Raw genomic sequence first — 19,072 nt, 5'->3', positions numbered from 1 at the left:
CAAAGCAGTGATCAAATAACAGGTAAACTAGGAAAATACTCCGATACAAAATTTTAAGGACCGCGCCGTAAGATGTTGAAGATGATGGATTCTGTACCTAGTACCTGTTTCCAACCAAGTTCTACTCAGACAAGAGCCTCTGAAATTAATAAATCTGCATTAGTCATGGCCATTAACTTCAGTAGGTCTACTCAGAGGAGGGCTGGCATTGGATGCGACCCCATGGTGCTGTAGTGCAACTGCAGAATATTCATCGCAGTCAGGGTGAGAAGAGATGAAGCAGCTAACTTTGCTCTACCAGAGTTTTAATCATTCTAACATGAATTCATCTAACATGAATCCACAGCCTGCTTCGATTTAGGGTGCAAGCCCTAACTCCTGTGAAACGAAGGCAGTGTGTCTCTGAGCACGTGCAAAGTGCCATTCTTTCCTTCCCAAGTGACTGTCAAACGGGTTCCACCTATTCTGATAACTATCCCAACCAAGGATATGGCACCCCTGGTTGCAGATTCTCACTAGTCGAAAAGCAGATTGCATAGAGGCAAATGCCCACGAAAGTTTTATTAATTCCCCAATGTGCCCCTTTGTTCATACATACATTTGCCTAGACAGTTGTTGCTCCCAGCAGCCCAAATAGAACCATTGCTTTTCAGTGGTAAGAACTTCCGATTCAAGCGTAACAGACCAAGAGAGCTCCCCCCTCCAGGTGCCAGTTTAGATCGGGGAAAGGGCTCAGGAAAAGAAGGCCAGGAAAGACAGCCGTACTACTTCTTTCAGCATTACTCTCCCTGGCTGCTAAAACCCCTCAAAAAAAAATAAGATGACAAGCTTGAGATTCACATCCCTTAAAAATGCCATTTATCACCCAAAAGACACTATCCAAAGAGGGCCTGGATTTACTTCCCAGACAGGACACCAGCTGCGGCCTCCCACTCTAGACAGCGCATTTTCTAGCGGCAGATTCCACCAAAGTGGTATTCAGTTCCGGAGACATTTACGATGGCATTAGGGATCCGTTTGGCAAAAATGCTTGCCCCCCACAGGGGAAACCAAGGTGCTGCCTGCTAGCTTATGCCCAATTTCTGGCTGAATGACAGAATCATGGAGGGAAAAGGTACCGGGAGCAGGAGGAGAGTCGGGGAAGCAGCAGATCTAAGGCAATTCACATCCACAGCAGGAGAGCAGTGGATGTTTCGTGTGCTTTGAACAGGCTCTGTGCAACTAGCAGATTCTAAAAATGGGGGCAAAGTAACAGTCTGGGCTGCTACCACAAGCTAGTTTGAAGCCCCTGGGTGGGGCCCAATGACACAGCTTACAGGTACCAGCCCCTCAACCCCAAAGTATCCAAAAGGGACCCCCTGGTGCGGAGTCTTTTAGCAACTGATCCTTCCTTTTCACACGATCGCCACTGTGACAAGGAAGGGGTTGCCCAGAACACGAAACCTCTCTCTCTCTCTCTCTCTGCATGCTGGTTTGAGCCAGATCTCCTGCACATCCCAGCAGCTGGAGGGCAGAGAGGCGAGGGGAAGACGGGTCACTTCTCATACTGGCCCAGCGGGTAGTGTTCGCCGTACTGCTTGAGGTGGCGTTCCAGGGATTCCTGCTGCTTCTGGATGTGCCAGGGCATCTCGCAGTAGACGTCGGAGAAGAGGAACTGAGGGCTGGGCTTCAACTTGCGCTCCGCCTCCTCAAAGGCCTCCATCACCTGAGGAACACAAAAGGAAAGCAGAGATGGGAGTCCCCGTTCCGGACCTGAGATTTGCCTTACAATCCTGTGCGGAAGAAAAGGAGGGTGGGGCAGGCGCCTGGCTTCTCTGAAAAGGAGCACCCACGGTTCTGTCCCACCTCAGCCAGGATGCTTCTATTCGTCACAAAGAAGTAGTTCTATTTTAGAAAGCTGATCGGAGGAGCACTGGAATTTCCCTGGGCTGGTTTGGCTGCAGTTCAGCACAGAAACTCGAGATGAGAAGTAAAGTCAATTTTTTATTCAGAGAGACAAAACACAACGGCGAACTTCACGGGCAGTACTAGCCCAATGATGAAGTAGTAGTAGTAGTAGTAGTAATAACAATAATAATAATAATAATAATAATGATAATAATAATGATAATAATAATAATGATAATAATAATTTATTTATACCCTGCCCATCTGACTGGGTTTCCCCAGCTACTCTGGGCAGCTCCCAACAGAATATTAAAAACATGATAAAACATCCGACATTAAAAACTTCCCTAAACAGGGCTGCCTTCAGATGTTTTCTAAAAGTCAGATAGTTGTTTATTTCCTTGACATCTGATGGGAGGGCATTCCACAGGGCAGGTGCCACTACCAAGAAGGCCCTCTGCCTGGTTCCCTGTAACCTCCTTTCTCCCAGTGAGGGAACCACCAGAAGGCCCTAGGAGCTGGACCTCGGTGTCTGGGCTGAACGATGGGGGAGGAGACGCTCCTTCAGGTATACTGGGCCGGAACAGGTGATCTGAGCCTCCCACTTCCTTCCAAGCTCCTCTGCAGCTGGCTGCCTTCCGAACAGTCACAAACTTTTGAGGAGGGGCTCTCTGTGCCTTTTGCTCTGCTACAGGTAACACCCTTCTTGTTCTTAGGGACAGAAGAGGACAGAAGGAGGAGACAGTGGAACTGGCAGGGGGCTGGCAATCTTTTGCAGCCTCAGTCTCCTCCTCAGCTGCCTCACTCTCACTTAAACCTATTGCTTGCTCAGCCTCCAACCCATCTGCCCCCACTTCTTCCTCTGACTTGTCTTCTACACCCCACCACCAATCTCCTGGCTCGGAGCCTTCCCACTGATGCTTCCCTTGGGGGGTTCCCTGGCTGTAGCCTCCCACCATTCCTCCTCGCCTAGCCAGTCCCTGACACCCTGTGGAAGTCACCATGCATGTTCCTCCTTTTCAAAAGGGGTATGTACTCCTGTACCTAGGGAATGGCAGATGGAAGGTGCATCCTCCTAAATAACGAAGAGGTAGCTCAAGAGCTACAGCATTGACACTAAGCTAGGGGGAGCAATGTTCTGGCTCAGCATTAAGGCTGCTCCCTATGTTTGTCCTAGGAGACTTCAATATTGTTGGCCTTTGCTCATATTTTGCATTGTTCTGTACGAATCCTGAACGTTTGCCTATTTATCGCAAGCAGGCACCCACGGAAACACAGCCAAGACGGAGGGTAACGTGGACACCATACATCCAAGCCACTCACCCTTTTGCGGGATTTCTTCCGCCACGTCTTCTCCTGGTCCTCATCCCACCAGCCTCTGCCCACCATGTAGTGACGGAGACGAGAGATAGGGTGGTCTTGCTTGTCCCAATAGTTGACTTCGTCCACCGAGCGGTAGGCGGAGCTGTCGTCACTTGTGCTGTGGTGTCCAATCCTGAGAGGGAAATGGGCAGCTCATGATTCAGGTGGGTTTTTTGGTCCCGCCCCCCACATCAGGTCACTTCCTTCTCAGGCTATGGGACTTGTGCTCCAGTGACTCCCCCCACTCCCACCCCACCGCTCTCTCCACACCTACCTGTAGGTCATGGCTTCAATCAGGAAGGGCTGGTTCTCAGCAACAGCCCGGCGACGGGCCTCCCTGGTGGCATTGTACACGGCAAAGACATCGTTGCCATCCACCCGGATAGACTGGATGCCGTAGCCGGGACCACGTGCAGCTGCGGGAAGGAAGCAAAGGATAAGCGCTCTGGGAATAGGGAGTGCTGGGACTTTTAAACTTTCAAATTCCAAAAATGAGAGGTGCTAAGAAGTCGTAAAATTGATTTGGGAATTTGAAAGATATTTTGGCTGAATAAATATACAGTGGTACCTTGGGTTACAGACGCTTCAGGTTACAGACTCCGCTAACCCAGAAATAGTACCTCAGGTTAAGAACTTTGCTTCAGGATGAGAACAGAAATCGTGCAGCGGTGGCGCGGCGGCAGTGGGGGGCCCCATTAGCTAAAGTGGTACCTCAGGTTAAGAACAGTTTCAGGTTAAGAACGGACCTCCGGAACGAATTAAGTTCTTAACCCGAGGTACAACTGTAATCTAGTTTTACTTAGTATAGGTAAAATGTGTGCAAAACTGCATAGAAATAATTAAAAATGATAGCCAAGAACTTGCAGTTGTATTATTATTCTTTTGAATTACCTGACATTTTCAGAAGTTAATATTAAAATTCATTGGTTTCCCAAAAGCAGTTTACATGTTTCTTCATCAAATGCAGACTTACAGAGCTAAATGTTGTCTGATCACAAAAATAATAGCAGATTTGAATTCCTCGCACCCCGAAAACATGATTTTAAGACCCCTGAGGAAATTTGCAAAAATTAACTTTTACTCCCAACATGAGACGCCCTACTCTGGGAAGTCACGCTTCACGGTGCAGCAGGTGCTTCCAGGACAGTTGTTGAAACAATGCCAAAATAAAGATGAAAAAAGGCACGTATATTTCTGTGCTAGTTATGCAGCAGTGGCTGGTGAGAGCAGAGCCTTCCAAAGTGGACTTTCTATGTTATACTTCCTAAACATTAGGAAGAACTTCCTGACAGTAAGAGCTGTTTGACAGTGGAATTTGCTGCCCAGGAGTGCGGTGGAGTCTCCTTCTTTGGAGGTCTTTAAGCAGAGGCTTGACAAACATATGTCAGGAGTGCTCTGATGGTGTTTCCTGCTTGGCAGGGGATTGGACTCGATGGCCCTTGTGGTCTCTTCCAACTCTATGATTCTATACCCAGAATCTGGGGCAGGAGGGTAAGGTCATGTAGCCTCAGAGCATTCTCCACCCCACCCACACCCTGGCCTGACCCCCCTCACCTATTCCGTCGCCCCGGTACTGCTCAGACGTCGGGGTGGAGATGGCATAGCCATTGTTGCGGCAGAAGAAAATGATGGGGCACTCCAGGGTGGCGGCAAAGTTGAAGCCTGCGTGGGCATCGCCCTCACTGGCCGCGCCCTCCCCAAAGTAGCAGATGACAATCCGGTTGGTGTTCTCCCTCTTGATGGCGTAGGCGGAGCCAACAGCTGCCAGATGGGGAGGGGAGAGAGGGAATGAGAACAGGGAAAGGAAAGAGATGGGTGCACAGGCCATTCACCGTGACTGTCTTCAAACAAAGGATTGCTTTCTTGTAACGAACCCTTGTCATTAATAAAGCGGAGGATCTGTCCATACTAAGCAGTGTCCTGACCCGCTCAGCTCCCAGACCCCTTTGGCAACGACCCCAAAGGGGGATTTGCCAGCCTGTCTCACACCTCCTGACTCTGGCCAGAGGGAAAGAGGATCAGATGCTATGTTTACTTGAAGCTACCACAGATCAAGCTAAACCACCGATTCAGCCTGAACATACCCAGTTCCCTCAACTGTTCCTCAGTGATCTGGCCACAGTGATCCATACGACGGTCATCTCCAGGCTTGACTACTGTAATTTGCTCTATGTGGGGCTGCCCTTGAAGCTGTCCCAGAAACTCCAGCGGGTGCAGAATGCTGCAGCGAGGCTCCTCACCGGGTCTCTGCCATGGGAGCATATTCACCCAGTGCTTTTCCAGCTGCACTGGCTCCCGCTGGAGTACAGGGCAGTGGTGTAGCGTGGGTTGTCAGCACCTGGGGCAAGGCAAGTAATTTGCACCCCCTAACCCGTGGATTTGCGCCCCCTAACCCTAACCCCCAGATGTTGCACCCGGTGCGGCCCCCCCTGCACCCCCCACGCTACGGCACTGGTACAGGGTCAGGTTTAAGGTGCTGGTTTTGACCTTTAAAGCCCTTCATGGCCTAGGACCCTCGCACCTACGGGACCGCCTCTCCCGGTATGCCCCACAGAGAGCCTCAAGGGCAATAAATAGCAACACCCTAGTGGTCCCGGGCCCTAAGGAAGTTAGATTAGCTTCAACCAGAGCCAGGGCCTTTTCAACACTGGCTCCGTCCTGGTGGAACGCTCTGTCTCATGAGACCAGGGCCCTGCAGAATCTGATTTCTTTCCGCAGGGCCTGTAAGACAGAGCTGTTTCGCCTGGCCTTTGGCTTGGAGCCAATTTGATTCCCTCCCCCTCTTTCTTTCTTTTTCCTTTCTCCTCCTGTGATGAGGCTGCATTTTAATATTTTAATGTTTCAATATTTTAATGTTGTATTTTAATCTTGTTTTTAAGTTGCATTCATTCAACTTGTTTTTATCATTTGCTTGTTAGCCGCCTTGAGCCCGACCTTGGCTGGGGAGGGCGGGGATAAATAAATATTTATTATTATTATTATTATTATTATTAGGCCTGGTTTCCAGACCCTTTATCATCTTGGAAATTTGTAACCCCGTTTTCGCCTCACCTTGTGGGATCTGCGTAGCTAGTGGGGATGATATGGTGACAAAGTGCAAATCTTTGCAGCCGTAGTGCACGGGCATTTGACGGCCTTTCCCAGTGTCGCTGGCATTGCCGTAGCACTGTGCCATGAACAGGTCCAGAGGGTACCCTCTGTACATCAGTACACCTAAGAGGAGCAAGAGGGAACAAGAGATTAACCGGAAGACCTTTTATCAGAGTGAGAAGCCAGTAATGGTATTAACAGCGCACTAGTTGATGCACAGAGTTCAGGAGCAATGCTTCTTCCCTACCACAGCAGCAAGAATTCTTCTGGCAAAGTATTGGAAGATGCAAGAACTACCTACTCTGGAAGAATGGCAGACAAAGGTGACAGACTTCATGGGACTAGCAGAGATGACCGGCAGAATCCGAGACCAGGGGAAAGAGACAGTGGAGGAGGACTGGAAGAAGTTTAAATTATATCTTAAAAACTGTTGTAAAATTGAGGAGTGTTGAGATGCCAAGGGGTAAGAAGTAGAGAAATACAGCGGTAACTATTAAGTTCAAGGAAATCTAATGAAAGGGAATCAACAGATAATCTGATCAAAGGGTTGCTAAAGAACTTTGGAATAAGGATGCAGCAAAAGGGAGGTATGGGGAAGTCGGTATATGTTTAATGTTGTTGTTTCGTAATGTGTCTGCTTTTTATTATGTGTTTGAAAAATCAATAAAAATTCTTAAAAAAAAAAAAACAGGAGCAATGCTTCTTCCATTTGATGGACGAGAGGAGCGCAATTGGGGGTGGGGAGCCATCTCAGTCAAGGTTCAAAAGCCTACTACAAAATAAATTCAAGATTATACTGCAGAAAAGGAGGCCTATTAAGAACACCTATTGCAGTGGCTGCTATTATGGAATATAAAAACAGATCAATCAACCATGTGCCTGTCTAATCGGCTCCTTTAATTGTTTATAAACAGTCACACGGTGTGCAGAACTAACCAGCCCAAGAGACAGTGTATCCTAAGGGAAAATAGAAACAAATGATTAAAAAATGGAATAACAGGAAAGAAGAAGTATTGCTGGGGTGAGAGCTGAGGATGCAAACATGTCTAATGATGTTAAGAGCGCCGCAGTGTTGAGCTGTCATGTGCTGCCACCCAGTGGCTGAGCAGCTAGTAGCACAACACACGTAAGCAGGAGGGAGAGTGAATTGTCCCTTACCTGCTTCACGGTACTGTCCAAAGACCAGATCGGTGTCACTAAGAGCCGCTGCGCTGCCCACGTGGGTGCCTTCCTCCCCGTAGTTGGTCATGTAGAAGGAGATCCGACCCTAGGGGAAACAAACTGAACTTAGTCATGGAAGGAGGAAGGGATAGCGCAGTCAGGAGAGCAAAAGACTCTTATTCTCTGGGTTGTGGGTTTGAGCCCCATGTTAGGCAAGATTCCTGCACTGCAGGGGGTTGGACTAGAGGATTCACATGGTCCCTTCCAACTCTACAATTTTATGATTCTAAGGAAGGCGAAGGCCTCTGGGCCCAGCTTTGTGTGCCCAAGAGACTGGGATCTGCAACCAGTTTTAAAAAAACTGGCAGTGATTTACTCAGACTTGTTCAGCTTTTTTTGAGGGGGGCCAAAGTTGTTGAGCTTTTTTTTTTTTGGGGGGGGGGGCATGATCAACCATGATCGACAAGGGGCATCCCGCAAACGACCAGTAGATCGCAATCGGCCTGTTGGACAGTCCTACATTAGATCAACTTTCCCCAACCTGCTGTAAGCCAGGTGTTTTGGACTACAATTCCCATCAGCCCCAGCTAGCAAGGCCAGCGCTCAGGGGTGATGGAAGTCCAACCAAAACATCAGGTTGGAGAAGGCCAGGCTACATCCACACCCCCAAGTCAGGAGTGAGGAGATTTCACTCCTCCCATATCCAAGAATCTCCTGATGAGTCTGCTGATTCTCCAGAGAGGAGGAGCAGTGTTCTGCTCTCTACTTGTTCCACTCCAGCACCACATCAAAGAGTCAGTCAGTCAGTGTGTGTGTGAGAGAGAGAGAGACTGAGTGTTAGAGATCGTGTGTATAGATAAGGTTGCTGCTAAGATCAGCTGCAGACACTCAGTGTAGTGCAGCATTCATTTATGCTTAGACCTCATTTAGCTCTGTATGTAATTTGTATGATAGTTGTAGATAGAATAAAAGTAGTTATTCCACAGAGCTGCTCTCCGAGTCATTTATACTCTGCTGTGCAACGACTGTCTTCTTGTTGGAGTGAATCTGGTGCTCACAACTCTAAGCTGTGAGTCCACAGCACTTTGACCAGTTCCTGTGCAGAAGGTGGTCTCTGGAAGTGCTACCCAGCTCGCCTAGCCCAGTCGGGGCTGAAGTGTGTGAGTCCAGTTGGTGGCACTGGCTCAAGGGCGATGCTGACAAGGAGATACTTTGTGTGACCCTCCCAATAGGACAATTTGTTTTTTTTTTTGAATGAGGGGGGCAGAATCTTATAGCATGTGTGCGCGCGCACTGTGGCCATACCTGCCTCTGGGACTCGTAGAGAATCCGATCCATGGTGTTGAGAAGCGTCATGCTCTTGTAGAATTTCAGCACCTGCTCTTGGGGAAGCTGCAAGGGAGGGAGAAATGCCGCTGAACGAAAAATATTTGAACAGGGCCGAAGGAAAGTATTTCAAAATTCCTTGGCTCCTGCAAGAACCTCTTGATATTTTTTCTTCTAGCGGCAATGCAGAACTGCACAGCGCACTGAACTGGGCAAACTGACAAGGCCCCTGCGTCTTACCTCAGGGTCCTCGCTGGGGTTGGTGATCTGCCCCTGTCGGTCCATAACTCGGTAGATGGGAATCCCTGAAATGACATTAGGCTGGATGAATTCTAGCTTGTCTACAAACTCGGCCGAGGCACCGGGGAATTGCGGCTTCTCCTCCAAAGAGGTAAACTCTTCCTGCTGTTGAAGGCGTACCTGGGACAGACAAAGAGAGAACAACACACCTGTGAAAAGGTGATCAGAGTTGCATCATGCCATACAGTGACGAGGCAACTGAAATGTTTTGTATTTGATTTCAGTAGAAATAATAAATAAATAAATAAAAATTATCCAGTAGCACCTTAAAGACCAACTAAGTTAGTTATTGGTATGAGCTTTCGTATGCATGCTTCTTCAGATACCCACAGGTACTGAAGAAGTGTGCATTCACATGAAAGCTCATACCAAGAACAAAGTTGGTCTCTAAGGTGCTACTGGACAACACACACACACACACACACACACACACACACACACACACTGCATCAGACCAACACGGCTACTTATTTGATTTCAGTTACACTTGTCACTCTGCAAAGCTATCACCACATAGGTATTCTCTCCCCCCGCCCCCGGCTTCCATATCACAGCAGCGAGCGATGTGCCTTGGGTTTTCAAAAGGTGGTCCCACTAATCCTCTAACCCACTTCGCTTTGCATCGCCATTGGTGATGTAGAAGGAGGTGGCATGTACTGCCAAGATTCTGGGGTGTGCTTGCGCATGCAGTGCGCCTCCCCTCCCAGTGGACTGCCTCTCTGCTAGGATGGGGTTGCCAGGGGTGGTAGGTAAAGTCCAGCCCTGTGTGAAACACCGTCAGCAGCTACGGGAGTTGGGCTTCGTAGGATAGAAACACAGCGATAAAACACGGTCGCCAGATGCAATGTTTTAGCGTAAGGGTATCCAGTGGGAGTAGGGGCTAAATCTGCTCCCTGCCCCAGGCTGAAGAACTGAGCACATCCCTAACATGATATCCCCTTCCTCAGTTCCATTTATTATGTGCTTACTGCAATTACATCTTTTTCTCCAAGTAGCTCGGGGTGACATGCATGCCTCTCCCCTCTCCTCATTCAATCCCCACAACACCCCTGCGAGGAAGGAAATGCTGAGAGTGCACCGGAAATAGTGTGTGCACACGGGCACTTCTCCGTCCCACATGCGTGCACACATGCTATTTCTGGTGCACATCCAGGTTGGAGGAGCGCCCATGCGCACAGGTGCCATCAACCCAAAAGTTGGTCCCTGTGCCATGCCGCACCGGTAATAGCGGGCAGCAGTGGTGGCAGCAGGGGGCGCCATGGGCCGGTTAGACAAACCTCATGGGCTGCTACCAGCCCATGGGCCTTAGGTTGCCGAACCCTGCTACCTCCTCCCTCCACCACACTGGCTCTCATTTCTTGGTGAAAAGAGAGAATGGTGGGGGGCAGGCCTGGCTAATACAGGGTTGTGTTTTTTTTGGTAAAACAAAATACAAAATGTCTCCACCCACATCGTTCTGCCTGGACGCTGAGGTCCAGCGCCGAGGGCCTTCTGGCAGTTCCCTCATTGCAAGAAGCAAAGCTACAGGGAACCAGGCAGAGGGCCTTCTCGGTAGTGGCACCTGCCCTGTGGAACGCCCTCCCACCAGATGTCAAAGAGAAAAACAACTACCTGACATTTAGAAGACATCTGAAGGCAGTGCTGTTTAGGGAAGCTTTTAATGTTTAATAGACTACTGTATTTTAATATTCTGTTGGAAGCCGCCCAGAGTGGCTGGGGAAACCCAGCCAGATGGGTGGGGTACAAATAAATTATTATTATTATTATTATTATTATTATTATTATTATTATTATTATTTTGCAAATCTAGGCCTGTAACATATTACTGGGTGGAAGAACCAAAGAAAGTGTCTCTTGGATTACACATTTTAGAGGCCGTCCCTGTATGGTTCAACAACATCTGGACAGATCAGGTTCCCTATTCAGGCTATATGAGCTGTCGAAAACAACAGTGGAATAAGCCTTTAAATCCAGGACGGACATGTTTGTTAAACAAATGCCTCGTCCTTGGCTGCTGCCAGGGAGAGAAGGAAAATTATCTCCACAGATCTGGGACCTGTAAAGCTGTGACAAGAAAGCTAAATCAACACTGGGGAAAGGGTGAGGGAAACTGGATGCGGTCCCAAAAGAAAGAGAAACACACGCCCCTTGAGACGGCCCAATCAGAAAGGAGAAAGTTGCAGGGGAGACGGGATTCTCTCCCTCCCTTTCTGAAAGAAAGTGTTTTCCAAGTGCTGAAAACACACAGGGTGACCTGTCACAAGCACACACGCCAACCACATGTGACGATGCCTTTTAAAAGACTGGTTCCCTGCTGAATGCTTTGGAAAATAGATATTTGCAGCATTTCTAACACAAGCCTCCCACCTTCATCAGGGCGCAAAGGCAATCGACTCCCTCTCACAGCCTCATCTGCTCTGCACATGTTTACTTGGGAGTTAAATCCCACCAGGGAAGTAAGTCCTACCAAATTCAATGGGGCGTACTCCTAATTTAAGAGTTGGAAAGGGACCCTGATGGTCATCTAATCCAACCCGCTGCAATGCAGGAATTCAACCTCTGTTTAAAAGCCTCTGGGGAACCTCTTGCGAACAGCAATGCAAAGCAGCCAGTTGTATGAACTTTTGGCTAGCATTATGAGTGTCTATGTGTTTGTGTTTGGCCACAAGGCCACAGACCACTTCAGTTCATAAGGTGCTGGGAAGCTGTGGTCTTCTAGATTTTGCCAAACAACAATAATAATAAATTTTATTTATACCCCGCCCTCCCCAGCCAAGACCGGGCTCAGGGTGGCTAACACCAGGTACAGTGGTACCTCGGGTTAAGTACTTAATTCGTTCTGGAGGTCCATTCTTAACCTGAAACTGTTCTTAACCTGAAGCATCACTTTAGCTAATGGGGCCTCCTGCTGCCGCTGCACCACTAGAGCCCGATTTCTGTTCTCATCCTGAAGCAAAGTTCTTAACCTGAAGCACTATTTCTGGGTTAGCGGAGTGTGTAACCTGAAGCGTATGTAACCTGAAGCGTATGTAACCCGAGGTACCGCTGTATAAAAACAACTGATTAGAATGCAACTTAAAAACAAGATTAAAATACAACATTAAAATGCAGCCTCATTTCAGTAGAAACTCAAACTCAACACACATACACACAGCCTCCGCCATCATCCCATTTGAGTGAGCCAAATTAATAGCCGCAAGAATGTAAGAAGACCCTTCTGGATCCGGCCAACAGCCCATCTGATCCAGCATCCTCTTCCCACAGTGGCCAACCACATGCTTGTGGCAAAGCTGCAAGCAGGATTTGAGCGTTTTCAGCTACTGGTATTCAGAAGGATTACTGTGTCTGACCTTGACACTGCCATCAAGGCCAGTAGCCATCGATACAGCCAGTCCTCCATGAATATGTCCAATCCTTTTTTTTAAAAAAAAACAAAAACAAAACCCCACCTGCGTTATAAAAACCGCTTTAAAAAAATCAAATCAAATCCATTTAAAAACCATCTGGGCTGGTGGCCGTCACTTCCTCCTGCAGCAGCAGTGAGTTCCGCAGTTTAACAATGTGCACTATTATAATGACCCATGCCATTATTTGGGCAGAGCTCACTCAGAAGCAGTTCACATAAAGAACACAAGAAAGACAACAAATAAATAAATCCATCCATCCAACAACTCCCAACAGACCAGCATTAACAAAGATTTCGGTAAACATATGCCAGTTAAAAATCCCTGCAGGAGACCCATTTCTGAGAAGGCGGATATAGCATTTTCAACAAGGACAGATGGACCCGCAATATAAAATGCTCCACTCCTCCCCACCCCCGCAAAGTTTGCACCCATACACGTGCAAAGTAGCACGTGGGGATGTGCAACTTCCACATTCCTTCCCTCCCTCCCAGCCCACACCCCCATCCAGCCTCCCAAACCCTAAAAAAGTTGGGTTTCTGTGATTTGTTTTTGATTTTTTAGGGTTGGGGGGGAAGAGATCTGGAGGGAGGGGAGAGACATAACCCCACCTCTAGACCCCCAGAAAAGGGGGTCTCACCTCTCCTTCCACACCTTATTTGAGACCCCCCCAACCCCCAGCAAAAGAAACCCCCACGGCTAAGTGGGGCACAGGGACTTCCTTTCTCGCTGAGGGGGAAAAAAAGCTCCACGTCTATCCAACCCTCCCTTTAAATGGGGCCCAAATATCCGGGTCGTGACTGCGGGAGGGGGTCGGGGGGCCGCCTCGGGAGACTCACTCCTGCGCGGAGCCCCCTCGCCGGCAGCCGCCCGGGGTGCGAGGGGCGTCCCAGCAGCAGGCGCCTCAGGGAGCGCAGCCCCGCGCAAGGGAGCCTCGTCGTCGCCGCCATTTTGGGCGGCTGGGAAGCGCGAGGCGGGCGCCGGGCACTAGGCCTCGCCTCCTCCTCCTCCGTCGAGGGAGGCGGGAAAGACGCCGCCGCCGCCGCCCTCGCTCCTCCCTCGAACCCGCTCCGAAATATAACGAGGCCCTGGGAATAGAGCCCAAGCAATGGGTCGTGATTCTTCGTGCGTCTTGACGTATCTCAAACAATATCCTGACAGAAAAGTTGGCAAGATGGAATAAAAGAAAATCAAATTTAAAAAAGGCCGTTTTTGAGGTGCCCCAGCGGGAAATGCCACGCGCCCGGGTTTTCCCGGACGAGCGGCCGTTCCACCGCCGGTGTTATTCTGCGCCCGGGAAAATCCGGACCCCGCAGCAGCAGCCCAAGATCCTCTGACAGGAGGTGTTATGAGCGTAATGAGTAATCATCTAATGTTTATTGGATGGACTCCCCCCCCCCCCAAATTGATTTTTGAATTCTGAATTTATTGTTATTCACGTTTTATACTGTATTTTATGCTGTTTATTGTTGCATCAATTGTTTTAAATTTGTTGTTAGCCACCCTGAGCCCGGTTTTCTGAACCGGGAAGGGCAGGGTATAAATAAAAATTTAATATTATTTATTATTAATCATCGTCCTAACCATCCCGAGGGATGAGTCCTCCTCCCTATTATGTAGTGAAGTTCACCCTGGGCCAGCAGGGGGATACTGTAGATAGTTTTCACTGGAGGATGCCTCATCACTGCTGGCCTCTTCATGATGCACCGGCATAGGCGCCGACTCCATGGGGCTTGAGGGGGCCCGAGCCCCCTCAAAAATTCGTTTGGGGGGGCTCCGCCCCCCCAATAATCTCCGGCGCCCCTCCAGCAGAGCGCCATCGCCGCCCCTCCCCCAGCCCAAAATGCACAGGGAGGGGCGGGCTGCATGCCTCCTGCCCTCCCTCCCGAGCAAAAGCTCCACCCAATTTCCTTTGGAGCTGATCACGAGGAGGCGGCGCCACTTTATTTGCATATTCATGAGCTTATTTATTATTCATGAGCTTTCCCGGGCCCCCCCAATATTTTTTATAAGTCCGCGTCCCTGTGCACCGGAACTGGCTCCCTAGTAAGATGCGGGCTGCTGGACTTGCGGATCTCCTGGGCGGAGCGTTCAGCAGCTTCTGAGGCCACAGCCTCCTCAATGGCTTTCTGTAGCATGAGGTCTGGCTTGGCTAGGAGACGCCGTTGCAGATGGATGTCCCGGACCCCGCAGACGATTCGATCCATCAGGGCATCGTCTAAGTCTCGGAACTCGCAGTGCATTGCAGCCTGTCGCAGGGCGGTGGTGTAGTTGTTGATTGACTCCCCCTCTGCCTGGTTCCGGTGGTAGAACGCATGGCGGGCAGCAATCTTGGACGGCTTTGGTGCGTAGTGGTTGCGGAGCTTCTCTTGGATCGTGTCCCATGGTGTTGCCTGGACTGCTTCAGGCGCAACCAATGCTCGGGCCGTCTCAAACACCTCAGGCCCACAGAGGCTGAGGAATAGGCCCCGCTTCCGATCCTTTGAGACTGCTGTCAGCTCGTTGGCTTGGAGGTAGCAGTCGAACCGAGCGAGGTAGGAGTCCCATGATTCAGAGGCTGGCGCAAATGGCGGTAGAGGCACAAGTGAAGCCATGATTCTGATGCCGGAGAGAAGGGCGATGGATGGAACACAGTGCTCTCGCCAGAACGGTCAGCTCTGAATTGGTTCTGTCCAGTGATTTCGCTCAGTGATTCAGCTCAGTTCAGAGGATGGCCGCATCTGGCTGTGCTCTGATGTCCACCGATCCCACCTTCGTCGCCAGTGTTGAATAGTGGGTAGACATGGCAGACGACACAGCGATGTCTCCAAGCAGTTCTTTATTTTGTAAGGTGGAACAGAAAACTGAACAGCAAACAGCTCAGCCGGCCTGCTTTTATAGGCAGCCGGCTGTCAACATTGTAGCAACAACAACCCAGAGTTTCCCGCCTAAAATAACTGACGTGGACCTGAGTGAAAACTATCTACAGATCAGAGTGAAAAATATCTACAGTATCCCCCTGCTGGCCCAGGGTGAACTTCACTACATAACACTCCCCTCCTCTGGATTTTTTCTCCCTCCCTCTGGGACCCTGTTCTGTCACTTTTACCTCGCACAACAACCCTGCGAGGTAGATTTAGGCAGAGAGGGAGAAGGAAATAAGTCGCCGGCCCCTAGTGACTCGGGGTGTGGATGTGGAAGCAAGACCTCTGTTAAGTTGTGGGTGAACATATCAGACGACACAGCGATTCTTCAAGCAGCTCTTAGAATAGAATCATAGAATCATAGAGTTGGAAGAGACCCCAAGGGCCATCGAGTCCAGCCCCCTACCAAGCAGGAAACACCATCAGAGCACTCCTGACGTATGGTTGTCAAGCCTCTGCTTAAAGACCTCCAAAGAAGGAGACTCCACCACACTCCTTGGCAGCTCTTGTTTATTCACAGGCCAGAACTGAACTAAACGGAAGGGTTCAGCCAGCCTGCTTATACAGAGCTCCCCTGGAACGCAACAGTAACCATTTTCTGTAACTATCCAATCACTGAACGTCACTTTCAATCCCTTATTTGCATATATAGACCTGAGTGAAAACTACCCTATCTACAGTATCCCCCTGCTGGCCCAGGGTGAGAACTTCAGTACATAACAACCCCCCTTTTATCCTCACAGCAAAAACTGTGGAGGAAATTATTCTGAGGGTCAACCCAGTCAGGGATGGATTGTGGCAATAGGCCTTTCTTGGCAAGGATTAGGTTTGGCGCCCACATCTAAATATTTCTTATTTTCACAGTGATTCCTTTGGGTGCAATTGCTTTTTTATAGATATTTTCAGTAGGCACCTGCGTAAATATAGGTGGTGCTGATGGTTATTTTGAGCCCCCTCTCTTCTCAGCGACCTGTGCAGGGGACACACCTGCACTGCCCTAAACCCGGAGAGTGGGCCTTCTCCCAATTTTTTTTATTTTTATTTAAAAAATTTATTTGATTCTGTTTATGAATCGCTTCCCCGTCTCCAAGGGACATTAAAAAATAAAATATAGTTTTTTTTTCACAGAAGGACAATAAGCACAAACGAAATGAAACTTAGGCTACGGTTTGTCAGTCACATTTGGAATAGCTAAAGTGGAACAAAATGTTAATTCGTTGCTGAATTGTTTATTTATTTGATTACAACTACCCTGTGAGGTAGCAATTTGTAAGGACGTTGGGGGGAATGCTAGGAAATCAACCCCCTCTCCTAAATTATTACCCCCACAGTCATCCACACTCTGATTCCTAGGGGACACCCCAAGTTTCCCCCTTCCTGAACAATTTTTTCTAATTCATGAAGCTCTCTCTGTTTATGTGTGTGAACTCTTAAAGCACATTTGAGGCGCATCCTTTCCCTCAAAGGATTCTGGGCCTTGTAGTTTACCCCTCACAGAGCTCCTGTTCCCAGCATTCCTTAGCAAACTGCATCACCCAGAATTCTTTGCGGGAAAGGCTGTGCTTTTTTGAATGTGCTTGAAAGGTTTGGTGTGGCTTGTTGCTTTAAGAGGAGGCGTCGGCTCCCGTAGCTCCGCCCCGTCAAACCCCGGATCCGGAAGCATCAAGGGGGAAACCACGTGGGCGGATCGGAGCGATGGAGACCGAACAGAAGCGCTTCGATTCTGGGGATCTCCCTGCGCTGCGCCGGATCCTGTGTGAGCAGGGACTGCTGTCCCGTCCTGATGGCTCTGCCTCCTGGATGCAGGGTCAGCCGTGGCTTCCTTTTCCCCATCCCACCTTCCTGCTCTTCCATCTCTGGGTTATATCCTCTTAACTAGCGCTATTTATACTCCGTAGGTGTGGGGTCCAGACGGGCGTTTCTCAGGTCTCCCCTTCCAAACTGAGAGCTTTTAAGGTTCTCTTTGGCTCGGGGTCTTCCTTCCCTCGATACCGCCCTGTTGCTCCTACTTCCAGTCTGGAACTCTGTTTGGGATGGTCTTTAGTCTCATATCTCCCCGGCTCCTTTCCTAGCCCGAGTACCAGATGTTTAATACTTAATACCCTTTGCTTTCCTAACCCCCCTCCAAAACAGAGCTTTTAGATCATAGAACTGCAAAGTTGGAAGAGGTCCCGGGGGTGAAATCTAGTCCAACCCCCTGCAATGCAGGAATCTCAGCTAAAACATCCATGGCAGATGGCCATTCAACCTTCTCCAGTGAAATAGAATCCAGAACTCTCAAAGGAGTCCATTCTACTGTGCAACAACCCCTACTGTCAGAAAGGTTTTCCTGATACAGTATTTAGTCAGAATCGCCTTTATTGTAACTTGAACCCATTGGTTTGGGTCCTAGTCTCTACAGTAGCAGAAAAGAAGATTGAGCCATACTCCATGCTGATTTAAATTGAGTGAGGGAACCCCCGCTCTCCCCGCAAGTTAACCCTGGTTATGGTTAAATTATAGAGTTTGCTTCCCCATGGTTTGGTGGTAGACCACCAACTTGTACGGCTTAAAATGGGAATTAGGCACATTCAGGATGGATAGGTTATCGTTGGGACGTGGGTGGCGCTGTGGGTTAAACCACAGAGCCTAGGGCTTGCCGATCAGAAGGTTGGTGGTTCGAATCCCTGTGATGGGGTGAGCTCCCGTTGCTCGGTCCCTGCTCCTGCTAACCTAGCAGTTCGAAAGCACATCAGAGTGCAAGTAGATAAATAGGCACCACTCCGGCGGGAAGGTAAACGGCGTTTCCGTGCGCTGTTCTGGTTCGCCAGAAGCGGCTTAGTCATGCTGGCCACATGACCCGGAAGCTATACGCCGGCTCCCTCGACAAATAAAACGAGATGAGCGCCGCAACCCCAGAGTCGGCCACTACTGGACCTAATGGTCAGGGGTCCCTTTACCTTTAGGGTATCGCTGGCAGCTAGTCATGTTGGCCTTGTGCCTCTGTATGCAACTTGCCAGGGATCACAAGCAGGAGAGCGCTGTTACTTCCATGTCTTGCTTGTGGGATTCCCATGGGCATCTGTACGTGGTGGCTGGCGCCCATTGGGAAGGATAGGGTGGAAGGCGGAGAACCCAGCAGTTAGGCCTTGCCAGAGCCAATGACAAGCACAGTCAACTAAAGCTAGTTTGGCCCCCGTCCACGTCCTTAACTGAGTTCTGTAATGGCAATGCCAAAACTAAGGGGGAGGATCAAGGGTCTTGGAGCCAAGTCTTATGAGGAATGGTTGAGGGAAATGGGTAACTTTAGCCTGGAGAAGAGGAGACTGAGAGGAGATTAGCCATTTTCAAATATGTGAAGGCCTGTCACTTGGAAGATGGTGCAAGCTTGCTTTCTCTTTCTCTGGACCATGGGTAGGCAAACTAAGGCCCAGGGGCCGGATCCGGCCCAATCGCCTTCTAAATCCGGCCCATGGATGGTCCGGGAATCAGCGTGTTTTTACATGAGTAGAATGTGTCCTTTTATTTAAAATGCATCTCTGGGTTATTTGTGGGGCATAGGAATTCGTTCACCCCCCAAAAAATAGTCCGGCCCCCCACAAGATCTGAGGGACAGTGGATCGGCCCCCTGCTGAAAAAGTTTGCTGACCCCTGCTCTGG

The 19,072-nt window shown here is 49.4% G+C and overlaps 2 protein-coding genes and 1 long non-coding RNA gene across 3 annotated transcripts in view; 2 read left to right on the top strand and 1 right to left on the bottom strand.

Moving 5' to 3' along the window:
• Positions 1 to 546: 546 nt before the first annotated feature.
• On the bottom strand, positions 547 to 13,518 carry BCKDHA (branched chain keto acid dehydrogenase E1 subunit alpha). Its single transcript, XM_081922229.1, has 9 exons — positions 13,370 to 13,518; positions 9,067 to 9,246; positions 8,806 to 8,892; positions 7,498 to 7,606; positions 6,301 to 6,462; positions 4,804 to 5,010; positions 3,524 to 3,665; positions 3,211 to 3,382; positions 547 to 1,705 (listed from the first exon to the last, which is right to left on the bottom strand). The coding sequence occupies exons 1-9, from the start codon at positions 13,478 to 13,480 to the stop codon at positions 1,535 to 1,537; spliced, it is 1,341 nt and encodes a 446-aa protein (XP_081778355.1). The 5' UTR covers positions 13,481 to 13,518; the 3' UTR covers positions 547 to 1,534.
• LOC309376249 overlaps positions 2,109 to 19,072 on the top strand; it is a 319,563-nt gene continuing 302,599 nt past the window's right edge. The window contains exon 1 of the long non-coding RNA XR_014171109.1: positions 2,109 to 3,182. This is a non-coding gene — a long non-coding RNA (uncharacterized lncRNA). The remainder of the gene's footprint in view (positions 3,183 to 19,072) is intronic.
• The window catches only part of EXOSC5 (exosome component 5), a 45,624-nt gene continuing 43,551 nt past the window's right edge, over positions 17,000 to 19,072 (top strand). The window contains exon 1 of the mRNA XM_081922384.1: positions 17,000 to 17,240. Coding sequence (XP_081778510.1) covers positions 17,129 to 17,240 — 112 coding nt within the window. The 5' untranslated portion in view covers positions 17,000 to 17,128. The remainder of the gene's footprint in view (positions 17,241 to 19,072) is intronic.

This window comes from Podarcis melisellensis (genome assembly GCF_964234715.1).
Source record: "Podarcis melisellensis genome assembly, chromosome: 8".
Lineage (NCBI taxonomy): Eukaryota > Metazoa > Chordata > Lepidosauria > Squamata > Lacertidae > Podarcis > Podarcis melisellensis.
This window is presented reverse-complemented; position numbering and strand designations above follow the sequence as displayed.

Excerpts from the sequence above, each read along its gene's own strand:
- BCKDHA (XM_081922229.1), bottom strand. The coding sequence starts at position 13,480 with ATGGCGGCGACGACGAGGCTCCCTTGCGCGGGGCTGCGCTCCCTGAGG. Across the intron at positions 8,893-9,066 it reads ACCCCAGCGAGGACCCTGAG|CTTCCCCAAGAGCAGGTGCT; the intron begins GTAAGACGCAGG and ends CCTCCCTTGCAG. Across the intron at positions 3,383-3,523 it reads ATTGAAGCCATGACCTACAG|GATTGGACACCACAGCACAA; the intron begins GTAGGTGTGGAG and ends TTTCCCTCTCAG.